Source organism: Orbicella franksi, chromosome 1 (assembly GCF_964199315.1).
Source record: "Orbicella franksi chromosome 1, jaOrbFran1.1, whole genome shotgun sequence".
Taxonomy (NCBI): Eukaryota; Metazoa; Cnidaria; class Anthozoa; order Scleractinia; family Merulinidae; genus Orbicella; species Orbicella franksi.
In genome coordinates this window covers 34407376-34432902 of record NC_138145.1, presented here as the reverse complement: position 1 = coordinate 34432902, position 25527 = coordinate 34407376, and the positions used below count along the sequence as shown (strand labels likewise).

Genomic DNA, 25527 nt, shown 5'->3' with positions numbered 1-25527 from the left:
ACGTCTGGTGACGTTATGATCAAACCACCACGCATACATGTATCAAGCAAAATGCTTTTTAATAACCCTTAAAAGACTAAGCAAGTAAATTATCATTCTGGAAAAAGCTAGCCTTATAAAGCAAACGTAACTGCGAGATTTAAGCCAAAAGCCAAAAGGGGACATAGATGGGTATACCCGGGTTTTAACGCAAACTAAATTTTTCTCGTTGGTCATATCAAGTTTCTGTTCACTTGTGTTTCACATTTCTTCAAATTCCTGTAGAGTGGATTGCAGCTCCTCCGCTGCTGCGTCGTGCTCTTCCTTGATTTTCAACAGAGCAGCTGAAAAAACAGATTGGAGAGTTAGTCAGTAGTTATACAGTCAACGTTTTCTGAACCTTTACGGCAGAAGGTAGCTTGTAATTATTTTGCTTGTTTGCAGCTGTTATTGTCTTAGGGCTAGGAGCATTGTTTCTGTTGTTTGTTCTATTGTCCTCTCAAATGGTATCAAGCTATTCTTGTGAGACCTTACGAGAGCTCATGTACCCGACCCATTTACGGGGATGCCCGCCTTACCGAAGAATCGAACGGGCCCGACACCTGTGTGAAGTGCGTACAATAAATATTCGCATCCCCGGCCTCTGTAAATATGGGTATCAACAACGGTTCGCCTTCATACCCATACACATCAGGCGCTAGGCCGATTATCACAAATTTCAGGTCGTTCAGTAAGTTGCTTGGTAGTTTAATAGCATTGTTACTGGGGGTAAATTATTATCTGCGCTTTCATTCACACTTCCCTGCAACTTTTCTCATTGGGTACTTCCCACCCCCCACCCCCCCCCCTTTAGTGGCTCCCCAGGGATTCCTCCTCCAACCCACGTGAACCGTTGACCTCTGGAATGAAGTCAGCCAAGGACGGACGGGCGATACTGCGATTCAGTGGTGCGAACCAAGCCTAGCGACGTAGCCAGCGACAAAGTAAAGCCTTAAGGTAAAGTATACATCAGAGCCAAAAAAAGATCATTATTTGTTCATACCATCCACTGCGTCAGCTTCCCTTTCCAAATCCGACACTTTTGCTTCCGCTTCATCAGCCAACTTCACCGTCTGCAACGCAAAGATGCTGGTTATTGCATATTATTGTACAAAACATAATACACAAAACGTTCTCAAAAGATGTAATTTAATATAAGTCACACCTCCTCCTCCCTCCAAAATTTAATGGTCCATCCCTAAGTGGCAGGTAAGAGAAGGTTCCTTTTGGCATCAGCATTTGCGAAATGGGAACAAACATAAACGTATCTTACCTCATTAAACTCTTCTTCGATGCTCTTGATTTTTTCTTCAACTTCATTCAAATGACAGCGAGACTGCGAGAAAGTCAAATCAAATTTATATAACACGCAGTCACGGAACTGGAATGTTTGCCTGACCCTGGATGTCAGTCACAGTTCACTATGAAAAAGCTTGGGCTGAGACAATCCGCGCGGAGCCTGGGGTGGAGGAGGACACAATAAACGAGTATGACGAGAATGTACGCAATGGCGATTATTGTAAGTCGAGAGAAGATGACAAACGAGAAGCCATCTCTGCAGCTATGTTACAGTACAATCTACAGGCTTCTCTCAAGAAATAACTGCCCCCGGAATGGTTTCTTTAGTTTCACATGTTTACTGATGTTTTCATAGAGTTCTATAACTAGTCCAGTTTCGAGTTCGCCATGACCCCTGATTAAAAGTACTGAGAGCGCATTTGCACAGGGTTAACCTCGACCTAAAAAAAATATTCACAAATTCCAGCGAGAAGATGACCTGTTTACAGCTCTGTGTATGGTTTAATTTTCAAATTTGTGGCACCTTCCCGCCGGTATTTGTGAATATTTTTTTTAGGTCGAGGCTAACCCTGTACAAATGCGTTCTCAGTGCTTTTATTCAGCGGTCATGGCGAACTCGAAACTGGATTACTGTCTCTCACCCTGCAGAAAAGCCACTGGTTTTGTATTACTTGACTAGACTATTAGATTTAAAAAAATTCGCGCCCATTTTTCATCCAGTCAGAAGTAAAACCAAAACCAATCGTGGTTCGCTCGCACACGCTTGCCAGTGCTTCGGTTCAGCTACATGTATTTACTTCAAGTTTTGATTGGTTTAATGGATCGTTTGTGACTGTGTCCTTTGTGATTGGCTATAGTGATGACTTTAGTTTTGGTTTTAAGATGTTCAATAGGTCACATTCGATATATGAATATTCGAATATGGCTCCGAGGTGCTATATTTGGTATTGTTTTCTTTGTATCCAAATCTCTTTGGGGAATTGAGAGACAACAGCAACTTAAAAAAATTTTTTTGTCCTGAAAGCCTCGGCGCCATATTAGAATATTGATATATCGAACGTGGCCTATTGAAAACAGATCCATTGTGGCTCGTGCGCATACTCTCGGTCCAGGCCATTATCACAGACAGAGACGGTTGGTCAATAAGCGTTATGAATACCTTATCAGTCTGGATTTCCAGTGAACGTAGACTGTTGCCGACCAGATTATTTTCTTCTTCCAGCTCTCTAACGCGTCTGATTGTAAAGGAGAGAAAAATAAATCCTCGATTGTAAGAGGCTATGGAGAATGAATACAGGCTATGGGTTGGTTAAAGGAGCTAAGAACAAAACCAATGGACCTCTTCCCATTTTTTCATTCAAACAAAAGTAAGCCTCGCCGCCCAGTTTTATAGTAAAGTGCGAAGTTTCGTGAGCTTTAAATTGCGCAGTGCCTTGTTGGTGAAAAGAACGCGGCCTGCTTTATTAACATAATATTGTCAAACAGCTCTGTAAGCCTTACTCGTCTTCTTCCTCAGCACGGGCTTCCAGCTCTTCGAGCTCCTCTTCTGCGGCGGCAAGCTGAGCTTCCAACTACAAATAACATATAGCAAAAGTACATTGGAAAACATCCTATAAGAACTTTCAGTGAGGTGATGAGCGGGTCGTATTAACATTCACATCTAAGAAATAGAGAGCGACTTATCTAATAGTTTTAGCAAAATTCTCACAAAAGTTCCGTTACAACAATGATTTAATTTCCAACTGCATCTTCAAGCTTTATTGGACTTTTGATAGGCTTCGACGAAATCGCGCTCCACCGAACTGTCATTTGAAACTTGCATCTGTGTACGCGCGCTTATCAGTTCATTGAACAACTTTAGGCTCTAAAGTCGTGTAGCAGGAATGCCTCTCTTGAAGTCTTCTAGGGAATTTCATATCCAGGGCCCAGTTGTTCGAAGGCCGATTAGCGCTAACCCAGGGCTTAATTTTCATCCGGGTTTCTATTTCTTTTGTTCAGAAGCATTTTATCCGATAATTTTCTTTACTCTTTTTAGAGCATCCAATCATCAAATTGTACACAAAAAGAGCTTTCATATCTGAATTCAAATATCGCACTAACCTTGGGTTATCTTAACCCACTTTTGAACAACCCGGCCCAGTATTATAATCCATCAAATATTGGTTTAAACGCGTCACGTGACTGAATATGCCCCAGCTAAAACTGGGGAATATCCAAGTGACATTCCCCAATTTTTAAAACTGCGCGTGCCGCGATAAAGATTTGAAGGATAATAAACACGATAGCTTCCATTTAGCGTGAAAATATGCTACGAAATTTGTCTATTCCTCAAAGCTCACAGCTTTCCCCCGGGAGATACTCCCTTAATTGGGCTATGCGGGGCCGTGCCGCTGGACAGGGTATGGTTTTTTGGCCTCGCTGTCCTGAACAGGGTATACAATTTTACTCGCCTCTGTCCTTAACAGGGTATGGTATTACGAGTCGAGAGACGTTGACGGGCCATTACAAGGTAATCAATCAATATCAGATCATTTTCTGGACAAGAATGCTATTGTTGTCGGTAAAAAAAATTCCACTTATCACCATTATTACAAGAGCGCATTGACAGAATAGATCCTACTGGTAGGTCTAGTTTCTTTGTGTTTCTGTGTCCTACACAGGGGGCGGGTTAAGAGTATTTTTGTCCTAAACAGGGTCAGGATTTCAAAACCTCGGCGGCACCCCAATGCCCAAACATGGGTCAAGCTCCCCCGGGAGCTTTGCTCGGCCTCGAGCTACGCTCTCGGAAGACTGTTCGCTTCTTGGAACAGACAATGTCCGCGAACAAATATCCCAGTATATTTTCGCGCCAAATGAAGACTATGGTTTATATATTTCTAAATCTCTCTTCTAAGCTTAGTTGAAACGACAATATTTTGTCTCTATTTGGACGACCTCCAGCCACTGCCCATTGATGGTTGACAGTGTCCGAGTAGCTTAGCCAATCAGATTGCAACATTTGCATTATTACTAATACCAGTAGAATTCCACTAATGTATGATAGCTGAGCCAATAAAGAACAGAACTAACACTAGCGCTGACGTAATGATGGTCACATGCAAGTAAGGAGAACTTCAATGGTCGAAAGAAGCGGGTGATATTCCTTTCTTTTCTAGTTCTAGCTAGTTCTGTGTTCTGGCTCTGTGTTAAGTAACCACTCAGCTGTGTTCTATTAAAAATCCTCAAATCTGATTGGTTTTCTCATTGTTTTCTATTCAAGAATTAGTGAGCTCGAGATTTCTATCACGCATAGAAATCGAGAGCGAATAATCTAATTGTTTTTGTGTAAATCTACTAGTCGTCAAAAGCTTCATCTAAATCCTCTTCACAGACACCTCGAAAACAGAAAGAAGCGGCCGCCAGTTTGTTAGCAAGCGCACACTGTCTACAGGAATAGAAAGTGAGTAGCGTAACCAATCAGAGAGAACGCTAGTAGATTTATACTAATCGCCGATGGACAACGATCGCACGCGAGCTGCTCTTGAAACTTAAAATTATTCTTAATTTTAAGCTTAAAAATACACAAAATTGTAGCTTTCTAACAGTAACCCTTTGAGTTGTCTACTAAACAATTAAACTACTCGCCCTCGCCTAGTTGACTCTTGGCTCATAGATCTCATAGAAAGCTCGGGCTCAAGGTCGGTTAAATAGAAGTAAAGCTTTCAGGAAGCGTTTTATTACAGGCCTTTTCTAAATTCACTACAAACACGGAAAAAGAGCAATCTGGCCTTTAGAGGATTAATTACTCCCGCTACGCTAAATTGTACTTTTTTTTCTCATCACACGAGCACAAAGTTTTATGTTTTTAAACAATTTCTTACCTCTTCAATTTCAGCTTCCGCAGATGCATGCTTTTCTTTTTCTTGTTGCAACTTTGTTTCAAACTGAGTTTGCTGTTAAATAATAAAAATACAAATATAAATCAAAATTTAGAAAATAATAACTTGACCCTTGCGTGACATGCATGACCACTTCGTCACACAACAGTCCAAAACAAAGACGAGTGAAAAATGAAGAGAAACGGTTTCATTACTCGCTCTATGTCTCCCATTGCCCTGTCTTCCAGCACCTTTCTCACTCTGCAAAGAAAAAGCATCTTAAAATTATAAAGGAATGCTGGTGTTATTAGCCCGATACTTGTCACAAATCACGAAAACCCAGGTACATAGGAAGCTTTATAAAGATAAGTCGGCTGAGGCCGGAGCAACGAGACCCAGTACCTATTTCTTCTGTTTGATGTTCTGTTAGTGCGCTTTGGTCTGACACTGACGGAACTCAACGATTTCGTGTTTTGTCGCTGTCAATCATCATAGCGGACTTCACAAGAAACAGGGCTAGAAGTGGCCCTTGTGGAGGGGTGGCCGTTATGAGGAGGTACGGGTGAAAAATGACACCTGTTTTTTTCGGGGGGGGGGTTTACAATATTCTTATTTAAAAAAAAAATGCTCAGTAGAAATAGAGAAGTAAGATGATCAAATAGAGTGGTTTTCAATTGAGGGTCGAAAGGAATCAAGCAATTACTTTGGCTTTGGCTTTTGTTTTACTACGGCTAGAGAACGGACAATTTGCGAAACTCAATTAAAAACCGCTATATATCACCGACCAACGACACGCAGTACGGATCAAGATTGGTGACCTTTTTTACTATATACCGTTCGTCAATAGTTGATTAGCTGGTCGTGGTCGAGAGGTTATTGGAAGTTGGTACACGCTTTAGTGGCCGTGGCCGTTGCCGTTGTGGAGAAGAAGACGCTGTAGAGAGGTTAAAATAAGAGTGAATGTATGGACCGTCCGCCGGGACACAAAAAAAGGAGCCCGTTTAGTTGGAGAGATGTGACCGATAGTGGAGGTTCGACTGTAAGTTTCAGCTTTCAAATTGCAACTTTAGGGAGACATGCTCCATTGATTCTGCAACCCCAAGATACCATCCACCCCTTACCCCCTTGAAAAATCCTGGATCCGCTCGTTTGCTAGTTCGAAGCAAAATATAGAGCGACAAACCATTTCTGGGTGTTTTTGTGAACTCCGACTTTCGATAGCAGTTCTGGCGGGAAGTGTGGGTTCGTGATTGACTCTTCTCGTCTAAACAGAATTTTAGCTCGATATCCATCATTACAATAATGAGGTGAGGCGAGACGTCTCAAGACAATAACTAATTGTATATTTTGCATGAAAATTGCAATTACTCTTAAATGATTAAATCTGTGAGGTCAACTTGTTCTCAAATTCCATTGGCTGAGACGGGTACGCCCATACCGTGCCAAACGAACCGAAAAATCAGCCTTGTTTCTGTTGATTTCCTTCCAAGTCTTTATTTCATAGTGAACAAACTGTTTTCAAAATTTCTTTATACCTAGAAAATGGAACTGACTCCGCGATATGAGTAAAACTAGCTAGTACCACATGTTTGGAGAGAGCAAAGAGTACCGGCAAGAAAAATTTTGTTTAGACTTAATGCTGACGGTCAACCCTGTGGGAATCAATTCAAGTCACGAAATGAGTAAACTTGAAACTCTGTTCTACGAGGATGTGAATAACTTCAAACTAAAATATAATTTTGTTCGAGAAATGCTTATAAAAGCTCCTTTCAAATTGCAATATAATCTCAGAAAGTTGAAATCTCGCAGAATTTTTCAGGAATCAGAGACAGAGTTTTAAAGACGGAACTTTTCCTATCCTTGTTTATATTTACTCACAGACGCGAACAAGCGGAATGGGAAAGTAGTCGAGAGCTGTCGCTATAAAAGTAGGTAATGGCTTGAAAACGCCTTGAAATTCGTATGCAGAAATCAAGATAACAGGATATTCAAGGCTGGGTTGCTGATAATAGTAACATGCACTTGTTAAGGCGAATTTGTTATTTGAAGTATTTACGGTAAGACAACAAATATAGTGTAATACCTTCCGTTTTCGTCCATTTGTTGTTCGGCCTGTTCTAGTTGCAAAGTAACATCAGCCAAGCGCGATTCGGACGCATCCAGGTCATCTTCCACTTTTTGAAGCTCAGTTGTCAACTTCTGGACTTCCTTTTCGACCTGCAAAGAACAACAGCCATTATCAACGACATCAATTTTAGAAACTGAGCAAAGTTGTTCTGTTCATCTAATCCGGTGGCGTGAGGCGTAACTCCGCCTCAGTTACTTGACGTAATGGACAGTTTTCTCGAGAAAAAGAGAGTGGATGATTTTTTGCGGCATATTTTTGACTGCTGTAAGAAAGAACCAACATATTAACTTAGGGTAATCCCTACTTCAGCGTTTCTTTGGGTTGACTTTTCTAATTCTTTCTCGGCATTAATTGCCCGATCTTCTGTCTCATTCAGAGTGTGTCGAAGAACGTCGAGTTTCTTTCTGATGGTTTCCATTTTGCTTTCTAAATAAAAGAGCGTTCCAAAATCCAACACTCCTGACCAAGTCAATACGGCAGTTTAAGTCCCTGTGACCCAGATTTAATTATATTTATTAACCAATGCCATGTCAAGGGCGGGGACATGGAATTTAAAATATGCCAAAGCTCTCTTCTTCACTGCGTGATAGCTTCTTTCCTGAATTTTATTAAATTTCGTGAACTGCAAGTTGAAACTTATGTATTCGCAGAGCTATTTACCGAAAGCGGGAAGAACTGAAGTTGTTTTTATTGTTAGTGTAAAAGCTTTTTGCCTCGCTGGCACATTTCGAGGTGTGATTTTCCCTGGGGACAAGGCAGGCGTTATCGCATCTCATCTGTACTTTCAAAATGTCTTTTTATATCTGTTGGTGTTTAGAAGTTAACCATTTATGCCATAACTTTCCTTTCCCTCTGAGGTTTAAAATAACTATAAGAAGAACAACATCTGCATTTCGCTTTTAACCATGTCTCATGCAGGAGTTTGTTTCAGGTGAACAGAATACAATGCGTGGCGGAACAGACATGCTTGACTTTCATAACTTGTGGTCAGGCTACTTCTTTGAGTCACACTATGCCTGTCACGCTACGTTTACGGTGTACTTTCATGGCGTCTCAGCCTCCTTCCCCCACCCCGGGGGGGGGGGACTCCCTTATATGGGCTATATTAGGTATGTGCGGCCTTAAAGGGTATGGTTTTTCAGCCGTTTTGGTCATAAACAGGGTATCGATTTTAGCTGATTTTGACCATTTTGGTCATAAAAAGGGTATGGTTTTTGAACTCTAGCCTTGATATGCAAACAATGCCTCGATATTTCCAATCAACTGGCAAATGAAGCAGTCCTCTTTCATGTTAACAGTCAATGAAATCATCAAAAATTATTTAGATGACCAAAACCATCCGCATAATACAAACACACACAATTACAATGAACAAATCATCAAACATAATTTACACAAACTAAAATCATCACATCTCAAATGATATGAAAAGACACCAAATGGAGATAATTCGGTCTAACAGAAAGTTGAATTTCTACTCAAGTTTCAAAAGAGATGTAAGCAAATCTGAGTGCCTAGAACAAGTAAAGATCCTCAAACATAGACAAGTTTTGGCAAAACTCCGATCTGGTAATCATAATCTTAGAATTGAATCTGGGCGACACTGTACTCCTAAATTACCTGAAACTCTTAGAATTTGTCAGTACTGCTGTTCTAACCAAATTGAGAACGAAATGCATTTCTTATTTCATTGTGACCGATACAATAACATTAGACAACACGTCACAAATGATATCATCAAGAAATATCCAAAATTTGATTCCTTTAATAACACAGAGAAAACGATATTTCTATTTAACAATGCTGACACTTTTATTTGTAAAAAACTAGGTTACTTTACATATGAAGCACTACAAATAAGAGAACTTTGTAACCCTAGAACTTAAACTGAAGAGTCTTTTAACTAACTATGTTTATTTCTCTTTCTGGTTGCTATTGAAATTTGTTTCGTTTTTGAATTTTTATTTAGCGATTCTGTATTTACGTAACACCATCTATATAGGAATACCAATAAATTGTTGTTGTTGTTGTTGTTGCCTTGATATGTGTATGTTTTTAAGAAGAAGCCAGTTTTTCATCATTATCGAAAGGAAAATCAACAAAAGCCCTTCACAAATTATGTCTAACATTGGTCTGAACTAGCGAACTAATTATAGCGCAGGTCTGAAATAGGGTTTGGATTTAAGGGTCAGGTCATAAATAGAGTAGGGAAAATCGCAGATTTTGCTCATAAATAGGGTAAGGGTTTTGGGAAGCGGGCCGCACACCCCCACCCAATTTTTCTGGGAGTACCCCCCCGGGCCCCCACCACATTCCGCCGACCTTAAAACACCTTTGGAAATATTATGTTTTTCGATGGTCTGGTCAAGTACCCTACAATAACTCTCTCCCACTCTTGTTAGGCGTATGCAACTTGTCGAAGAAAGCACATATCTGTTCTCTTTTCTGCCATGTTAAAAACCTTCGAAAAACCTTCCGAGCAAGACATGGGTTTACGTCTGGCCTACGGGGAGAATATTCAGTGTAGTCCTACATAACGAAATTTATCAATGGCTGAACTGGGACACGTTTCTCGAAAGCCTCCAGAAACTTTTCGGGCCCGAAAAGACATTTCTAGTTAATCTGTATCTAAAAACAGAGGTGCCTGAAACGTCTTGTATGAAGAGAACCTCTGGTCTATGGTTAGCCAAATGTTGCAAAATTCAACAACTTGCACCTTGCCGTCACGCAATATGCGGGTCTCAAGCTGTGACCGACCTCTGTATGTGTTGCCTGTCGGAAATAAACTCTGGCTTAGACTTGTTTGTCGCTCTTTCCTTGACCATCCCTCCTAGTGTACGTAGATTTTGCCGGTGAACAGTTCTCTATGCCATTAAATAAGTTTTTTTGTTTCGGGGACAAAACCAAAATAAATATAAATAAAGTATAGACAAGGCTAATCTTTGGATACAGGGAAAGTCTCAGATTTGTTTATTTCTCGCTCTTTCCTTAACCATCCCTCCTATTAGATTTTGCCATTAAAGCAGTTTTTTTCTTCGGAGACAATTCTATAAAAAATGCAAATTAAGTAGACAAGACTAAGTCCTTTGAACACTGGGAAAGTGGGATACCCAAATCCCTGGTGATATGGGTATCCCTTTCCAATATGCTTGTTTGTTATCGTTTCTTTAATTCAGGGTAGCCAAATCGACGGAGGATTAAAAGGCAAATTGGACTCCACTCAGTCCTATTACCATTATTTATTATTATTATTATTATTATTATTATTATTATTATTATTATTATTATTACTATTATTATTATTATTATTATTATTATTACAACAAAAGCGACTGAATGAAGAAAACAGAGAAAAGCAGCAGAAAATTCACGGGAATAATAAGTACAAAATTAAAAGCTTAGCACTTTGCTTGTAAAATGCTGGAAAGTTGTTGCTCACTGAAATGCCTAAAAGTTGCTAAAAAAATCTCTAAAAATCGAAAGATTTGCTACCTAAATTTAAAAAAATGGTTCCTAAATTTCTTGATATTTTTATATAAAAATCAATTTTAACAAAGCTTTATTGCTCTCAAATATGGGCCAAATTTACGACACTCGATACTCCTAAGTCCAACGCAACAAAACGCATGGTTCATTTGTCGTTTTGCCGAACGTTGTCAAGTGACAGGTTATGTTTTCAAACTTTAAAAAGTTGATAAACATTCAAGAAGTTCGCATAAATTGAAGTTTCCTATGAAATCGTTGACTTTTTCGTTGTTAAGTGTTCCGACGATATTTTGCTCAAAAGTTGCTCAGAAGGGCAAAAGTTGTTAGCCGCAAAAAGTTGCTCCAAACGCCGAAAGCTGCTCAACTGTTGCCGAACACAATCGGGACAGGCCTATTCCAGCAAGACCGGTAAAATTTGTTTACTTTGCAACTGGGCTTTGTTCTTTTATACTTGAGTGAACTCGACAACACAATCTGTAGTCTTGATGACGACACCCGCGTAAACAAGTAATGCACCAGTCATTTGAACCCTTTCCCCCAATTGAGGGATAACCGGTACAAACGAAGGGTTTTCACCTCGTTTCCACTCGATTTAATGGGTTCCCCGGTAGTCAGTGAGTGCACCTTTTTTTCACAGGGAATGGAGGAGCAAAATTTGACCTAGTCAATTATTATTTGTTGGATCTTTATCTTAGTCCCCTTCTGGTTTCTTGGGATGTCTCATGTCACACAACGCTAAACCCCCAAATATTTTGGCGCTTTTGTCACGTTGTCCGGTCTTTCGTTGCCCGCGGTCAAACACAGAGTATTGTCAAAGTAAACTCGCTACCCGCTGGGTTTAACCGTTATCGCTTGTTTACATAAACAAAAAGATCCGTTAAGGCAAAAGATCCGATCCTCTTTCCTCTATTCTCTGTTGTAGCTTTTCTCAAACCTTGAAATAGATCGAGCAGCAAGGAAACTAAGGTGACTGATAATGAAAGTCGAGAACTTGGCGTCGTCATTCTCCTCCGTGACCGACCTCCCGGAAGCGTGAGAAAGTACGCCCGCGGAAAAAAGTGCCTCCGGAAATGCGGTAAATTTGGCCAAAGGGCGGGAAAAACACCGCCAAACACGAATAATAATGTTCACATTTTTTTTTTTCACTTGGAAAAACAAAGGAAAAAAAAGGCAAACAGACAAACAAAATCAGCAACAACAACAACAAAACACACACAAAAAACAAACAAGGAAAAAATCCCGTTACGCGGTTTCTCGTTACGCAGTTACGCGTTTTACTAACAAACCGTATCATCCAGTCGACAAGTAACATGCGAGGTGATTACATCTCGGCATTACGCGACTCGTTTGTTGTTTATTAACTCATATGCAATGTGGCCTCAGGGAATAATTGCTTTGCCAATCAAATCATGTTTCCGAGCTGAGCCACCTTTACCTGTTGGAAGGCGAAACAAAAAAAAGCGCGCGGAGAACAAACGAAACAAAGAAACAAACGGGCCCGCGCGGCCTCCCACTCCCCTAGGAAGCCCCTTGTGGAGGAAAGTTATTTTTTCATGTACTCGTCTCATACTCCTTGCTATGCTCGATGCAGGTAAGCCAATGAGCGTTTACACTGACATGCAGTGACAGATCTCAAATGCAGTAAATCATGTAAAATGGAGCAGTGAGAGGGACTGGATATAGTCAGAGTAAGGTAGGTTCCTCCCCAGTTCCCTTCTGGCTTGGTTTAGCACTACAAGAATGACATATTTCCATATGAAGTTACTAACTCAGACACCACAAATGGTAAAACAGGTTTTATTTCCCTAAAATTTCACACTATTACTTGCTATAATAATTATTTGATTGGTCTGAGATGGTTAACGAAACAACAGAACTTGGAGGACAAGACTGAAAATTTGTGGCTAGGTAACTTGAAGAATTTGATCAACAGCAAATGAACTGTTGGAAATAGCTTTCAAATTGATCTTTAAGCGAACACAGCAGTAGATGGGAACCATTACAGGGAAATACGCAGAGCAGGCTATAGTTTGCAACTCCTCATGATGGATCATACGACGTGTGTTTAGTGTCACGGTGTGTGAAGTGTCACAGCAGCTTATGCCAGTGTCACACCATTTTTGGTGACTCTAACCCACAGTTTTTAACTGCAAATAGAAAACTTGAAAAATAGTATGGCCAGGCATATTTAAAGGGTTTAAATGATGACAAATAGTTACTGTGATGCAATAAGTTAATGCACTACAACTAAAAAGAAAAATACACGTGACAACTCATAATTTGAAGTACACTAACCACAAGTGCGGTGGAAAATGATCACCATTTAGGAGATTTCTTTTACTTCAGTGATAGATTTAATAAGGAAAAATACCTACACTTAAATTAAAAAAAAGTCTTATCTATAAAATAAAATCAAGCTATCCTGTTTATCCATGACTCCTAATTTACACAATTTAAAGCCAACAAAGGAACTTTGTCATTGAAAGTACACAGCCAACCGGTTCTCATCTCACATTTCGTTCAACTCCTGCATGGTAGAATCAAGTTCTTCCTTGACTTTTGCATAATCTGACTTAGCACCCTCCAAATCCTCTGCAAAAAAAGGCAAAGAAGAAATGTGAAACCAAATTGCCTTAAACACTAACACCAGAGTAATGGATGTCCAACAGTAGCAATTAAATAATGAAAGAATGAAAGATGCAAATGCAGCCATAACACTCTGGAAAAAAAGACCTGAACAAATTTCAGGCTCTGAACGGGATTGGCAATTAAATAATGAAAGAACCTCGTTCAGAGCCTGAAATTTTTTCAGGTCATTTTTCCAGTAGTGTTATGGCTGCATTCGAATCTTTCATTCTTTCACAAACACCAGAAATGACAACTGCTCAAATCAACAAGGCACTGGTGGAGATTCTGCAATCATTGTTAATTTACCCTTTTACTTCATAAAGTTCGAGTCCATTTTGAAAGATAGATTATGAAACAAACACACAAATAGCACCACACTGTCCAATGAGTTTGAGAAAAACTTATGATATTTCAAACTGTAGTTAAATGGAGAACCATATTACACCATGATGTCACCTCAAAGTGCTTCTCAGGTTTTGTGTACACGTACATGCAGGTTGTTTCTTGTCCATCAGCTCAGGTTTGTTCTTGTGTTTACATAGACAACATTTTAACTATGATAAACATTAGTTTCAGGGTTTCTAAATTGAAGTAGTGCTGATTAAAGACAGCTTAGTCTGTTGCCTCTACTTCATTGTGGAAAATGTGCATGTGCCGACAAAACTGATACATGTACATGTACATTATGCCCGCAAAAAATATTGCTCTTGCTTCGAAGGTACATAAAATAGCTGCACTGTCTAGATTTTCACCATTTTATTTCGTCAGAAAGATCAGATCATGATTACTTCAGCGAAACAAAATTGTTTATTAATAAACTTTACCACAAAAAGTACCCAGCGCAAATGCTTAAGTAGCCGCGGGTGCCTTGCGCCAGGTACCGGCTTACTTTGAAAACCCTGTAGTTTGAGTAAAGTTCTCTTGTGATAGGCTAAAAAGTGCCCAAAACTTTGGTTTGGTTTAGTTTTTGATAGTACACAGCCTGGAGTTCTGAAGTTGATGGAGTTTCTTTCCATCAGTAGCCTGTTGAAAAAGCTCAAGGGTTCTTTCTGGTGAAGGTATCCATTTCTCTTTCTGAGAATGTGAGAAAAATGTCACAAGAAGAAATAACCAAAACTGCACTAGATCATTTTTACAAATTTTGCTTGTGACATGAAGACAACAAGGTTAATGTCAACATCTAGTAATCAGATGATGTGTAAAACCAAATGAAATCAAAAAAATCAAATTTTAAGTGCAAATAAACTGTTGTTTTTGTGATTGTTGGTGTTGTCATACATGAAGTTAGAGTGACCTCGAGGTTAATTATTCACCATCACCTGTCCAAACTGAAAGGTATCAATATGTCCTTTGCATGAGGAGTCACATGGTACAACATCAGCTATATGTATGCTGGGACGAAAGTTCTTTAGTGGGGCATCCTAAACAAAGGAAAGTCAAGCCTGACTAGTGTGAATTGCTTTGTTTTGGATGACACAGCATAACATGCAGCCCACCATGGCTAATTTTGTACCATGTGATTGGGTTATGCAAAAGGCCTATTTCATTTGATTCAAGGCAACTGTTTTTAGCCTGTAAACACCATCTTACCTTCCAAGCGACCAATCTCTTTCTCGAGTTCTGTAACCCTTGTTTCAGCTTCATTTGCTCTCTCTTCAGCCTACAAAAAAAAACAGCTCTAATAAATTCCCAAAAAAATCTGAACATAAAAAGTTTGAAATATTTAATTTTTATCTCGCTGGCAATCAAATGTTTTTTTACAGGGTTCGTACCCTTTTTCAGAAACAAATTTCCAGGACTTTTCCAGGACTTTTCAGGACTCAGATTGATTTTTCCACGACTCTAAAATTCACATTAACCCTTTCACTCCCAAGATCTTAATGTTAATTCTCCTTACTGTCTGCCATACATTTCATATTTTTTTTACTCGAGTTTAACAGATTTCCAGAACTTTCCAGGACCAGTAGCCCTTTTCCAGGACTTTCCAGTTTTCCAGGACCTGTATGAACCCTGTTTTTACTTATTCGGGTGTGCATGGCTTACATCTACCATTCTGTACAGCTAGCTAAATAGGCACATTTACACGTCTACATGCAACCTTATCTAGATATCTTCATTTTACTTATTTTTTTGCTGAAAGAAATAGAGCAGATATTGTGTTACATAACCAAAGCTTCAATGCCCCAACTCCAAAACAAGCAGGGTGACCCCCAATTTTACTTGCATTCTAGACTCGAGTTGGTTGTTATCCAACTACAAGAAAAGCTTCAAAAGCATCTCAATGCGAGAAGATTTGAGTGCAAACATCCTTAAACATCCAATCCAATAACCAAACTGAAACATAAGCACTAAAGTTTGGAAGATGTAATCATGAAATTTCTAGAGTTTTAAAGTAAATTAGCATACCTCTGTGTACTCTTTTTCCAGTTTCTTAATTTTGCCATCATAGTCCAATTCTCGTCTGGTTGCCTGCAAAGGATAATACCAATAACAAATTACATCAAATCAAGGGTGATTATACATTTAGAAAACACGTTTGTTCTCAACTTAACATATTCAATATTTTTGTCAGCATTACAAAACTCTTGAGCATGAAAACTTTTGACTTACTTCTCCTTCGCTGACTTCTAAACTTCGCAAATTGTTTCCAACCAAAGTAACTTCTTCCTCAAGAGTTTTCACTTGTCTGTGGATTCACAATGAAAACAGAAACCTCTAATTATTTGTTTAACACAAAAAACTGACAGATTAAGGCCTGTTTCAAACACAGTTGAACCTCAACTAATGGCAACCTCTCTACAAGATTCATATCTCCATACGAGTAACTCTTATTCAAGCCTCCCTACAACAGTTGAGCCTCTCTAGAACTCCAATTTTATCTCTATGGTAGGTACAGCTGTACATAACTTCTTGAACATGTCACAAGCCAGTAATCAAGGTCACAATGCATGTAACCCTATTGTATTTAGAAGGGTGGTGGCAACTTTATCTACAATATATCTAGGAGCAATTTGGTATGGCATTTTACTCAACACTTTTAAAATGTTTCCATAACATTTTTTGCAGCAACCTTGCCCATGCAGGGAATCTTTTAAGTGCAAATAGCATAAGTGCAAATAGTGCAAATAGTGCAATTAGCAAATAGCATATATCCCATATATTCTCTTTGTGTGAGCCTCCATTGCACGCTAGTTCCAGTTCAAAACCAAGAATATGAATATGGTCTACTGCTGATGAAAATTGCAAGCGATTGTTGTCTCTGTCTCCTGCAGGGACACTAGTTTGTTGCAGAAAAATCCCCTGGAAATTAAGTCACCCTTACTAGGCGTGCAAGCCATTTCTGATTCTGTTTTCTTCTGTGTTAAAGAATTTTTCTTCACATGCCCTGCAACACACATGCAAGCAACTAGCCCTGCCAAATGTTTTCTTGCCCAGAGTCTCTGGAAACTTGATCCCCAAATTTGACAGAAAAATTGCAACGCAACTAACAGGAAAATCAGTTAAGCCTAACATGGTTTTACCAAATAGTCCCTCCAGATTGATAGAATGCAGTAGTTTCGTTATAATTAGATAAAGTTGAAGAGGAGCAAAACTTTTGGTAGATGGCTCATGTCAGAAGCCTTGTATTGATATATACTTTGCGGTGGTCGAGTTCTAAACAGTGCAAATCCAAGATGATGGATACATGTATATACCATCCAAGATTCATGATCGTTGTTAAGTCTTGAGGTATGGAAGAGATCTGAATAGGACTAACAAAATCCCTCCCTTCCGGATTACAGATGGCATGTCTGGGTACATAGATTTAGTTATACAGACCTCTCAGTCAACAAGTTACCACTCATATTTTTACTTTTTTTCTCTCAAAAATGAACCGTTGATTTACACAATGTAAAAGAAATCTCTGCAAAACTCACTCTTCTGCCTCCTCAGCCCTACTTTCTGTTTCCTCCAATTCCACTTCAAGCGCAGCGATCTTATTAGCAATCTGCAGAAATCAACCAAGAAAATATCCACTTCAACAAATGTTCTAATTTGTAATGCGGAGAAAGCAAAGAAAAATCACCTAGAAAGAAGAAATGACTAAAAGATTAAAAGCTTCACCAGAATGGATATTTTGATGTTCTGACATCCTATCACAAATCGAATTTAAAGAACAGCAGTCCACTTCCATCCTTGTAATCTTGGACTTTGTCTCCAAAATACTTGTTGTTGTGCTCTTTTTATCCAATTTATTTGTGATATATTTGGGGGCATTTGGGACTACAATATGAACATTAAGAAAAGAGCTGACCATAATCAGTTGGCACACTGGGACATTACTAGCCTCTTGACTCTTAACTATAAATATTTGTAAATTGTATCATCCCACTCTTTTCATATAAACAGCATAAATTACAATTATATTATCTGAAGATCATGTTGTGATGTTTACAAATTTCTTCTATAACTCTAATAATGACATTGCTACAAATATATTGAAAGTTGAGTGGTTTGACCTCTTCATATTCTTGCTCAGCTCTTTCAGCTCGGTCACGCTCCTCTGCCAGCTTGGCTTCAAACTGGGAGGACTAGAAAAGAAACAAAACTATTGTCAACTTGATGCAGACCAAAAGAAAATGCAAACAATTCTTAGCACAATACAGGTACACAACATTTAAAGCTCAGATCCATAAGTTGTCACCACTGTTTACCACATTAAGGTACTTCATTCAGCAGGCTACTTGTTTCTGTTCAAGGCTAGAAGATTAGCCAACTGAGGATTTAATAACACATTAAGAGGAGCATCGAAAGGGGCCTTCAGTTATAATTACAAACTTGAAAAGTGCAAGCTTGTTTAGTAACTTAATTTATTATATGGCTAGCTCCGTGAGCGGGCAAGATGAATCAAATGCTGCACTGTGATTGGCTACCCGAGCGGGCAAGATGGAACTATCTTGCCCACTCGGGACTACCCACTGTGTCCCGCAAAAAATTTCCCCGAAAGCCATATAATAAATCTTTTACTGACCAAGCTTGTTCGGTCAAGATAGCTGGATATTGGCCTCGTTCTTTTTTTTCGAGTTTATGGACCTTGACTCCGTCTCAGTCCATAAACACGCAAAAAAAGAACTTGGCCAATATCCAGCCATCTTGACCTCACACTTGGTCAATAACCCATACATCTTGTCATCTATCTTCAAAGTGTGAGACCTTTCATTTCTAGTGAGATCAAGGCTGTCATTGAACCAAAATTTCAAGGAGAGTTTAACTTAATCTATAGCCTGTTCTACTGTAGGCCTTTAATTAGTTTGGAGAAGTGACAAAATCAGCAAGAGAAAAATAGGGGCAGTGTGAAAGAAGAGAAAGTCTGAGAGAGAAAACAGTGCTCTTTCTGCTATACCAGACTCTGGTATATCCTCTGGTCAATCTTGACAGTTTTTGTCAACACTCGAGTGCTATTGACATAGATGAGATATGTGTTATGGTGGTGGTCCAAGACATTTCATCAACTTGAAGTCAGGATCACACAATGTCGAAATCCACTGCAAACAACATGCTCAAAGATTTCTCATATGTCACTCTTTACGGTTCAAATAGGTAGCTGTGAAAAGCTTAATTTTGCTGTTAAATTGCAAGGTATACTTAATTAATTTTGGTCAACCCAAACTGTGTATTAAGATTAAAAACAACAACAAAACAACATGTTATCTTCACGTGAAAGTTCACCTGGTATTTTATTAGTTTTATATAATAAATACACAGTCAAACTCCTATACCGTATTTACCCGTGTATAATGCGCACCCGTATATAATGCGCACCCTGATTTTCCGGACAATTTTTGAAAAAACAAAAAAAATCGTTGTTCAACAAAAGACAAACATTACAATGAGTATATTCCATTGCAACAGTTTAATAACATGAACTTTTAAGCTTACAATACTCAGGTAATTTGTGTTGACCTGCCGGTAAACTTTCCTGAATCACAAAGCAGTTTTTTACAACAGTTTCGAAGTGAGCGATAATTTTAAGATTGTTAACAGTACCTCAAAATCCGTAAAAATCCTCTGACTCTGAGTCAGATGCGAAGAGCTCGTCTACAACCTCATCTTCTAAAATAGATTCATCATCTGAAGAACTGTCGAAAACACAATCATCCTCGGAACCATCCAGAGCATTTGTGATTCCACACTTTAAAAAAGATCTCGCGACCATTTCTCGTGGAATATCACGCCATGCTTCGCCAATCCACTGGCACATGAGTTCTTTGGATGGTTTCTTTTGTCTTCCAGTTGCTGTCAGTTCATGGATTCCCTCAGCCATCCATGCCATCCACCTTTGCCTGACTCTGTCCTTAAAAGGTTTGTTTAAACAGACATCTAGAGGCTGCAGTACTGAGGTGAGCCCGCCAGGAATCCGTGTTCTCCGATTTCAGCAAACGTTTCACTTGCTCCGTCTTGTGTGCTTCAAAGGAATCCAACACAAGTAGACTTCTTCGCCGACTTAGACCTCCAATTCGACAACGCCAAACTTTTTCAATCCAAATTTTCATGATTTCGCTGTCCATCCAGCCCTTTTCTTGGACAGCAACTACGACGCCATGTTTGTTTAGGATCTTTGGCATGGTCTTGCGCTTGAAAATGACCAGCGGTTTCAGTTTGGAGCCATCTCCTATGCATGCCAAACCGACAGTCAGGCGGTTCTTTTCATTTCCTGTGGTTCGAACCTTCACTGTTTTATCGCCGATTGTGCTGACAGTTCGATTTGATGGCATGTCAAATTGAATTGGACTCTCATCCATGTTTGCCACAAGATGAAGAGGATAGTTGTGGGCTCTTCGCTGCCTGATAACAAACTGGTGAAACTGCACGATTTTCTCTTCGTAGTCCCGTGGAAGACGTTGGGCGAGCGTGGTTTTCTGTCGCAACGACAAACCATTCCTCTTCATGAATCTTTGCCACCAGTGGTTGGAAGCCTTAAACTCGCCAGCAGCGATGTCATACTGCAGATGTTTAGAAAGTTCCATCGCTTTTAGCCTGATCATGGCCGGTAAAATCGCCAGTCCGTTGTTTCGCTTTTCTGTGATCCAAGCCATCAGATCTTGCTCAAGGCGAGGCCAAGCCACTTTCCTTCCACGATTTGCACGTTGAAGTCGCGGCATTTTCTCTAGGTTTTCCTTGCTTCTTCACCAAAGGCGGATATTGCTCTCGGCAATTCCAAACTGTCGCTGGGCTGAACGATTTCCATGCTGTTCTGCAAATTGTATAACTTTCAACTTCTCCGCTGTGGTGTAACTTTGTCGCTTCGTGTTTTCTGCTGCCATGATTGCCCGTAAGTTTACAATTATTCCAATAAAGATGCTTCAAAACAATTTGTTTTAATCTATCATATTTAAACAGCTGTTATTGGTTAGTTATGTTTTTATTATAACAAAAGTCTTAATCACAGCCTATTAAAACCAAGTTTATTGTTCTTTCATGTATTCATGCAAATGAGTGTAGCGGTGTAATCAACAAACAAAAGGTTCCGCATATAATGCGCAGTGCAAATTTCGAACTATAAATTTTGGAAAAAAAGTGCGCATTATACACGGGTAAATACGGTAAGTGGCCACCCTCAAAAAAGGGAAATGGCTGCTTCATAGGGGTTGGCCACTTAGTAGTGGTTTGTCATCAGATGAATTTATTCAATTATAAGAACTGTATGCCTGAAGGCTTGTGACTACTGTTGCACATATCACTATTACATATCACTATTTTCTTGATTCACTATATCCCACTTAGAAGCAGTGGCCAGTTAATAGGGGTTTTGTCTACAGTAATTTACTAGCAATAATTTTGAGACTAGCTAGACTGGGGGTGGCTGCTTAACGCCTGTTTGACTGTATATATCTCCTTCAGTCTAGATCTTGATAAACATCTTTAATTAGAAATGAGCAAGACATATCTACATATCTACACTACCAACGCATCAAACTCTAAAAGGCCAAATTCAAAAGCTGGCAGTGGAAACCATGTTGACCTGTACCTACAGTGTACAGCGAATAAGCCACAGTGAACAGCTCTATTTCACTTAAAATGCATGTGCACACATTCTACATGTTTCACAACCTTTCTGAACAACACCTAGATACATAAGTGGAAATGAAATGAGAATGATCCCTTACTCGTTCCTCATCAGCCATTCCCCTGTTCTCCAGGACCTTCCTTACTCTGAAAGAAAAATCATATTAAACAATTACAAAAGGTTTTACTTGCAACTGATCATGGATAGACTGGTACATTTATCTTATAAGTGCTAGTTTTTGCTTCTAAACCAGGCTTGGTTGTAGTTTAGAGCAATGTATGCCAAAAGCTTCTTTGAATGAAGTATAATGCTTTGTTTCAGAAACTATCCAAACACAGTGCACTCTTAGCTCTTTGACAGGAGGTAGCAAGTAAAATTTACTGCTGCTAACACAAAGTTTAACCACCTAACACCGAATATAATCACTGGTAAACAACACTATTTCCACCAATGTGGTTGTGAGATATGCAAGTAGATATATACAGCTGTAAGTAATGGCTCTCAATCATATAATGTGAGTAAAAATGAGCATGCCTAGTAGCAAAACTGTAATTCTCACCTTTCACTTTCATCTGCCTGGGCCTCTGCTGTTTTCAGTTGTTCTGTTATTGAACCTAAGCGGGATTCTGCAGCGTCAAGTTCATCTTCGATTTGCTGCAACTCTTTGGTCAACGAAGAAACTTCTGTTTCAGCCTAAAAATGAATAGTTCAACAATACTAAGTACTACAGCAGTTTTGTTGTATAATATAACTAAGACAAAGACTCTCTGATTGGTCCATTTCAAGTTATGTCACTTAAAAAGTGCATCACTCCATATATTTCTTTCAATTTTGCTGTGAAATAATAAGAATAATAAAAAAACACCTGGATGTTAGAGGAATGGTCAAAGAGCATCAAATTACTTGAACTAGTTTTATTACTGTCAGTCCTATGTACACTAATAGGTGAACTTTCTCAGTGGTTTGACATACAAACTAAACAATGGAGCTATTCTGCAACAAGGTTATACCTGGAAAATAAGGCAATGATTTCCACTGTACAAGCTGCAAAGATTACTGCTCTCTTTACTTCTGGTTGGCAATCGAGTCAGTATGTTGCTTTCTAAGCTGTAGATTGAGTCTGAATAACCTGGATTTATCTGTGAGTCTGGCAATTACTTTGTCCAAAAACTCAAGTTTGGATTGTTTTTCTTTCAAGTCCAATGCTCTCAATTTTTTCGTTTTCTAAGCCTGATTAACATTCAAAAGAAATAAATTAAGACAAAATTCGGTTGCAAATCAAGCAATTTCGGCATTTAGTGGACAAAAACCTTGTACCAGCAGAATTTTAGGTATTTTACAGTCCTTTTTACATTTTCTTAAAGCTAAAGATATTAATAGTTGCCTGGAATAACACAAGAAACAATTTCCCATGGAAACTCGCGAAAATAAATTTCACAGTTCAGAAAAATTGTCCAAACACAGATAAAATTTCATCTTCAGTTTTACTGATACCTTCCATCACATTTCACTGATACCTTCAAGTGTTTCATATGAACTGCAAACTATGTTTTCGACGTTTGGTGTTGTTAGAAATGTTTTATTGAGAAAATATTTAAAACAGTTGCACAGAAGTTTCCAAAATGATGTAAATAATCTTGGTACAAAGTTGTTGTCCACTTGTTAAGTACTCAAACTTCTGGCGGATTTCTTCTCAAAACAAAACAACACACATCATAAGCTTCAAAAGAGGAACAAGAACAACAAATATTCTCATCTTCCCAAGCCCACCTTCTGCAACATTTTACTAGAGACTGCCTTGGCTGCCTCACTCAGAGGAATCAGACAAACAGGCCAGCAGAGTGGCTGGCCAAAATCATGAAGTAGGTAGCAGGCTGCAAGCTACTTTTGACAACCCTTCTTACTGTTCAACTGAGATTCATTCTGTATACAAATCCATTTTCAATAAATTTCAAATGCCATTTAACTCCTTATTCCCTCTGGGACTACTAGGATATCTCCTCAGGTTTTTTTAGCCTCTTGGCCAATACCTTGCAGGGGCAAAAATGGGAATATTGTCTGAGAAATATAGAGGGCAGAACAACCTGGATGTTAAGGCTGGAAAGGTGACATACTAATTTTGTAAAACAGAAAATAATAACAACTTAAACTATAAAATCACCTTTGAACTTGACTCATTTGAGTTTTTTTAATACCATGATACAGAACATGAAACTTGATCAAATCATTTATAAGGCATAATTTCAATAGCCTCTCTTTGATAAGCTTATCAATATTTGCAGAGAGAAATATGACCTATGCTGAATGACTCTCTGTTTTCCCACAAACAAGGTGGACAAAGGTTGACTAATATGACTTTTTCTTCTATACACCAGTTGATTATACTACGATAAAACGTAGAACTTCACCTCTCGGTGTTCTTGCGATTGTGGCATACTAATTTTTGCGAGAGCTGAGGGTTAATGAAATCAACCTTAATGGTTATGTGATACTGCCAACGATTAGACTCACATGTCTTACTTCTCCGAGCAAGGTTTCTTGGACAATACCATAGATAGCCTCAAACTTATTACCTGATATAACTCTTCTCTAGAGTTTGACCGATTTACTGTAATAAATGTTCAAGAACACTCAATGCAATGACGGTTTTTTCCAAGTATGAAAGAGGCAAAACAATTCAACCGGAGCATCATTGTAATTCACGTTTGACCTTACCTCATGGTAGACATCATATGAAAAAGCCCTCTTAAAGTTTAAAAGTATCATTTGTAAACAGATAAGCTAGCGACATAGCGGTAGATATCCTGCAAAAATGCCAGATCGTGTGCACAAATATGATCTATTTTGCGTTTACCAACTGAACACGGTAACCGAAGGAATTTCAGCCATATTTTTGTTCTTGGGCTAAATGCACATTGTAAAAACCTTCAAGACACAAGTATAATTTCCCCGGAAAGCAGTCTATTTTACTGTGTAAACCGAACTTCTAGCTATCCAGCAATTCTTTGAAATTCGACTACATGGTAGCAAGCCGCAGCAAGAGGTTACAATCCAATACAAAACAAAGACCACTACAATTAAAACATGGACTCACGTTTGACGCTCTTTCATTTGCCTCTTTCAATTCTGCTTCTGCCTTGTCAGCCCGACCTTCTGCCTCGGCAAGACTTTCACGAAGAACGGCCATCTTCTTCTTGATCTGTTCCATGTTGTTTGTTTGAAATTACTGGACCAAAACCAATATAAAACTGCTAACAGTGTGCAGCCTTCGAAAGACAAGCGATGGACTAAAAGGAAATCGATTGACGCCCAGATTCCCAAAATTCTAAGCCGGTTGCGTGCCATTCCATATATGGAATGAGAGCTTTGGAAAAATTGGCATAAAATTATAAAATGGTTTTACAGCTAATCTGAATTTCAGCCGTCTCTTCCCTTTACCCCGACTATTCAGACTATTTTACAGCCCGAAACACGAAAAAAACTACATATATAAGTTGGATGTGTACTCAACACGTTTATCTGAAGGTTGCTGCAATCGTAAAACCCACATTTTTAGTTAGAGTACATACTGAACAACAAGTGCAATGAAGATATTTCAGACCATTTCTGATACGGAACTTTTTATAGCAAAAAAATTCGCGTGAAACGTGTTTTAAATACGGCTTTTCTCATTGAAGCAAGACAAATTTATGTTTTTGCGATAACAAGTTAACATGCTCGATCCTGCAATATATAAAAATAATTTTTTTCATCTCTAACAAGGCATTCACAACGGGAAAAAAATTACTTCGAGCTACTTCGAAAAAGGTTAATTTATGCCTGTGCCAGTCTGCTCAGGTCACGCAATGATCCATAGCTGTCACGCTTTGACAGAAATTATGACGGTCTGCAATATTTCCCCATTAAACTGAGAGGGAACCAAATTTATGACTGATTGTGCGATAAGATAGTCGCACGGATTTTATATCATTAAATTCGGTAGTTGAATACTTGTGGTTGATAAATGTGACGTCAACACGTCACAGGGGAAATAACGGGTCATTATTACACAACTGCCTGTGTTA

General features: G+C 38.9%; 3 protein-coding genes across 3 annotated transcripts in view; 1 reads left to right on the top strand and 2 right to left on the bottom strand.

Annotated features, from left to right (window-relative positions):
• LOC145460697 (cation channel sperm-associated protein 2-like) overlaps nucleotides 1–25527 on the top strand; it is a 260280-nt gene that overhangs the window by 44627 nt on the left and 190126 nt on the right. The window lies entirely within an intron of this gene.
• Nucleotides 43–7788, bottom strand: LOC145460604 (uncharacterized). Its single transcript, XM_081445479.1, has 9 exons — nucleotides 7607–7788; nucleotides 7258–7391; nucleotides 5390–5435; nucleotides 5178–5249; nucleotides 2818–2888; nucleotides 2477–2552; nucleotides 1292–1354; nucleotides 1022–1091; nucleotides 43–323 (listed from the first exon to the last, which is right to left on the bottom strand). The coding sequence occupies exons 1-9, from the start codon at nucleotides 7718–7720 to the stop codon at nucleotides 241–243; spliced, it is 729 nt and encodes a 242-aa protein (XP_081301605.1). The 5' UTR covers nucleotides 7721–7788; the 3' UTR covers nucleotides 43–240.
• LOC145460596 (uncharacterized) lies at nucleotides 12570–24767 on the bottom strand. Its single transcript, XM_081445469.1, has 9 exons — nucleotides 24558–24767; nucleotides 22023–22156; nucleotides 21564–21609; nucleotides 17916–17987; nucleotides 17334–17404; nucleotides 16027–16102; nucleotides 15823–15885; nucleotides 15007–15076; nucleotides 12570–13380 (listed from the first exon to the last, which is right to left on the bottom strand). The coding sequence occupies exons 1-9, from the start codon at nucleotides 24669–24671 to the stop codon at nucleotides 13298–13300; spliced, it is 729 nt and encodes a 242-aa protein (XP_081301595.1). The 5' UTR covers nucleotides 24672–24767; the 3' UTR covers nucleotides 12570–13297.

Bases quoted from the DNA above. Each gene is read 5' to 3' on its own strand.
- LOC145460596 (XM_081445469.1), bottom strand. From the start codon at position 24,671: ATGGAACAGATCAAGAAGAAGATGGCCGTTCTTCGTGAAAGTCTTGCC. The intron at 17,405-17,915 runs GTCAAACCACTC...TGATTTCTGCAG, and splicing joins CTGAGCAAGAATATGAAGAG to ATTGCTAATAAGATCGCTGC. The intron at 13,381-15,006 runs GTAAGATGGTGT...CTTTTTTTGCAG, and splicing joins AGAGATTGGTCGCTTGGAAG to AGGATTTGGAGGGTGCTAAG.
- LOC145460604 (XM_081445479.1), bottom strand. From the start codon at position 7,720: ATGGAAACCATCAGAAAGAAACTCGACGTTCTTCGACACACTCTGAAT. The intron at 7,392-7,606 runs GTAGGGATTACC...TGTTCTTTGCAG, and splicing joins CAACCCAAAGAAACGCTGAA to GTCGAAAAGGAAGTCCAGAA. The intron at 2,553-2,817 runs GTAAGGCTTACA...CTTTACAATCAG, and splicing joins CGTGCTGAGGAAGAAGACGA to ACGCGTTAGAGAGCTGGAAG.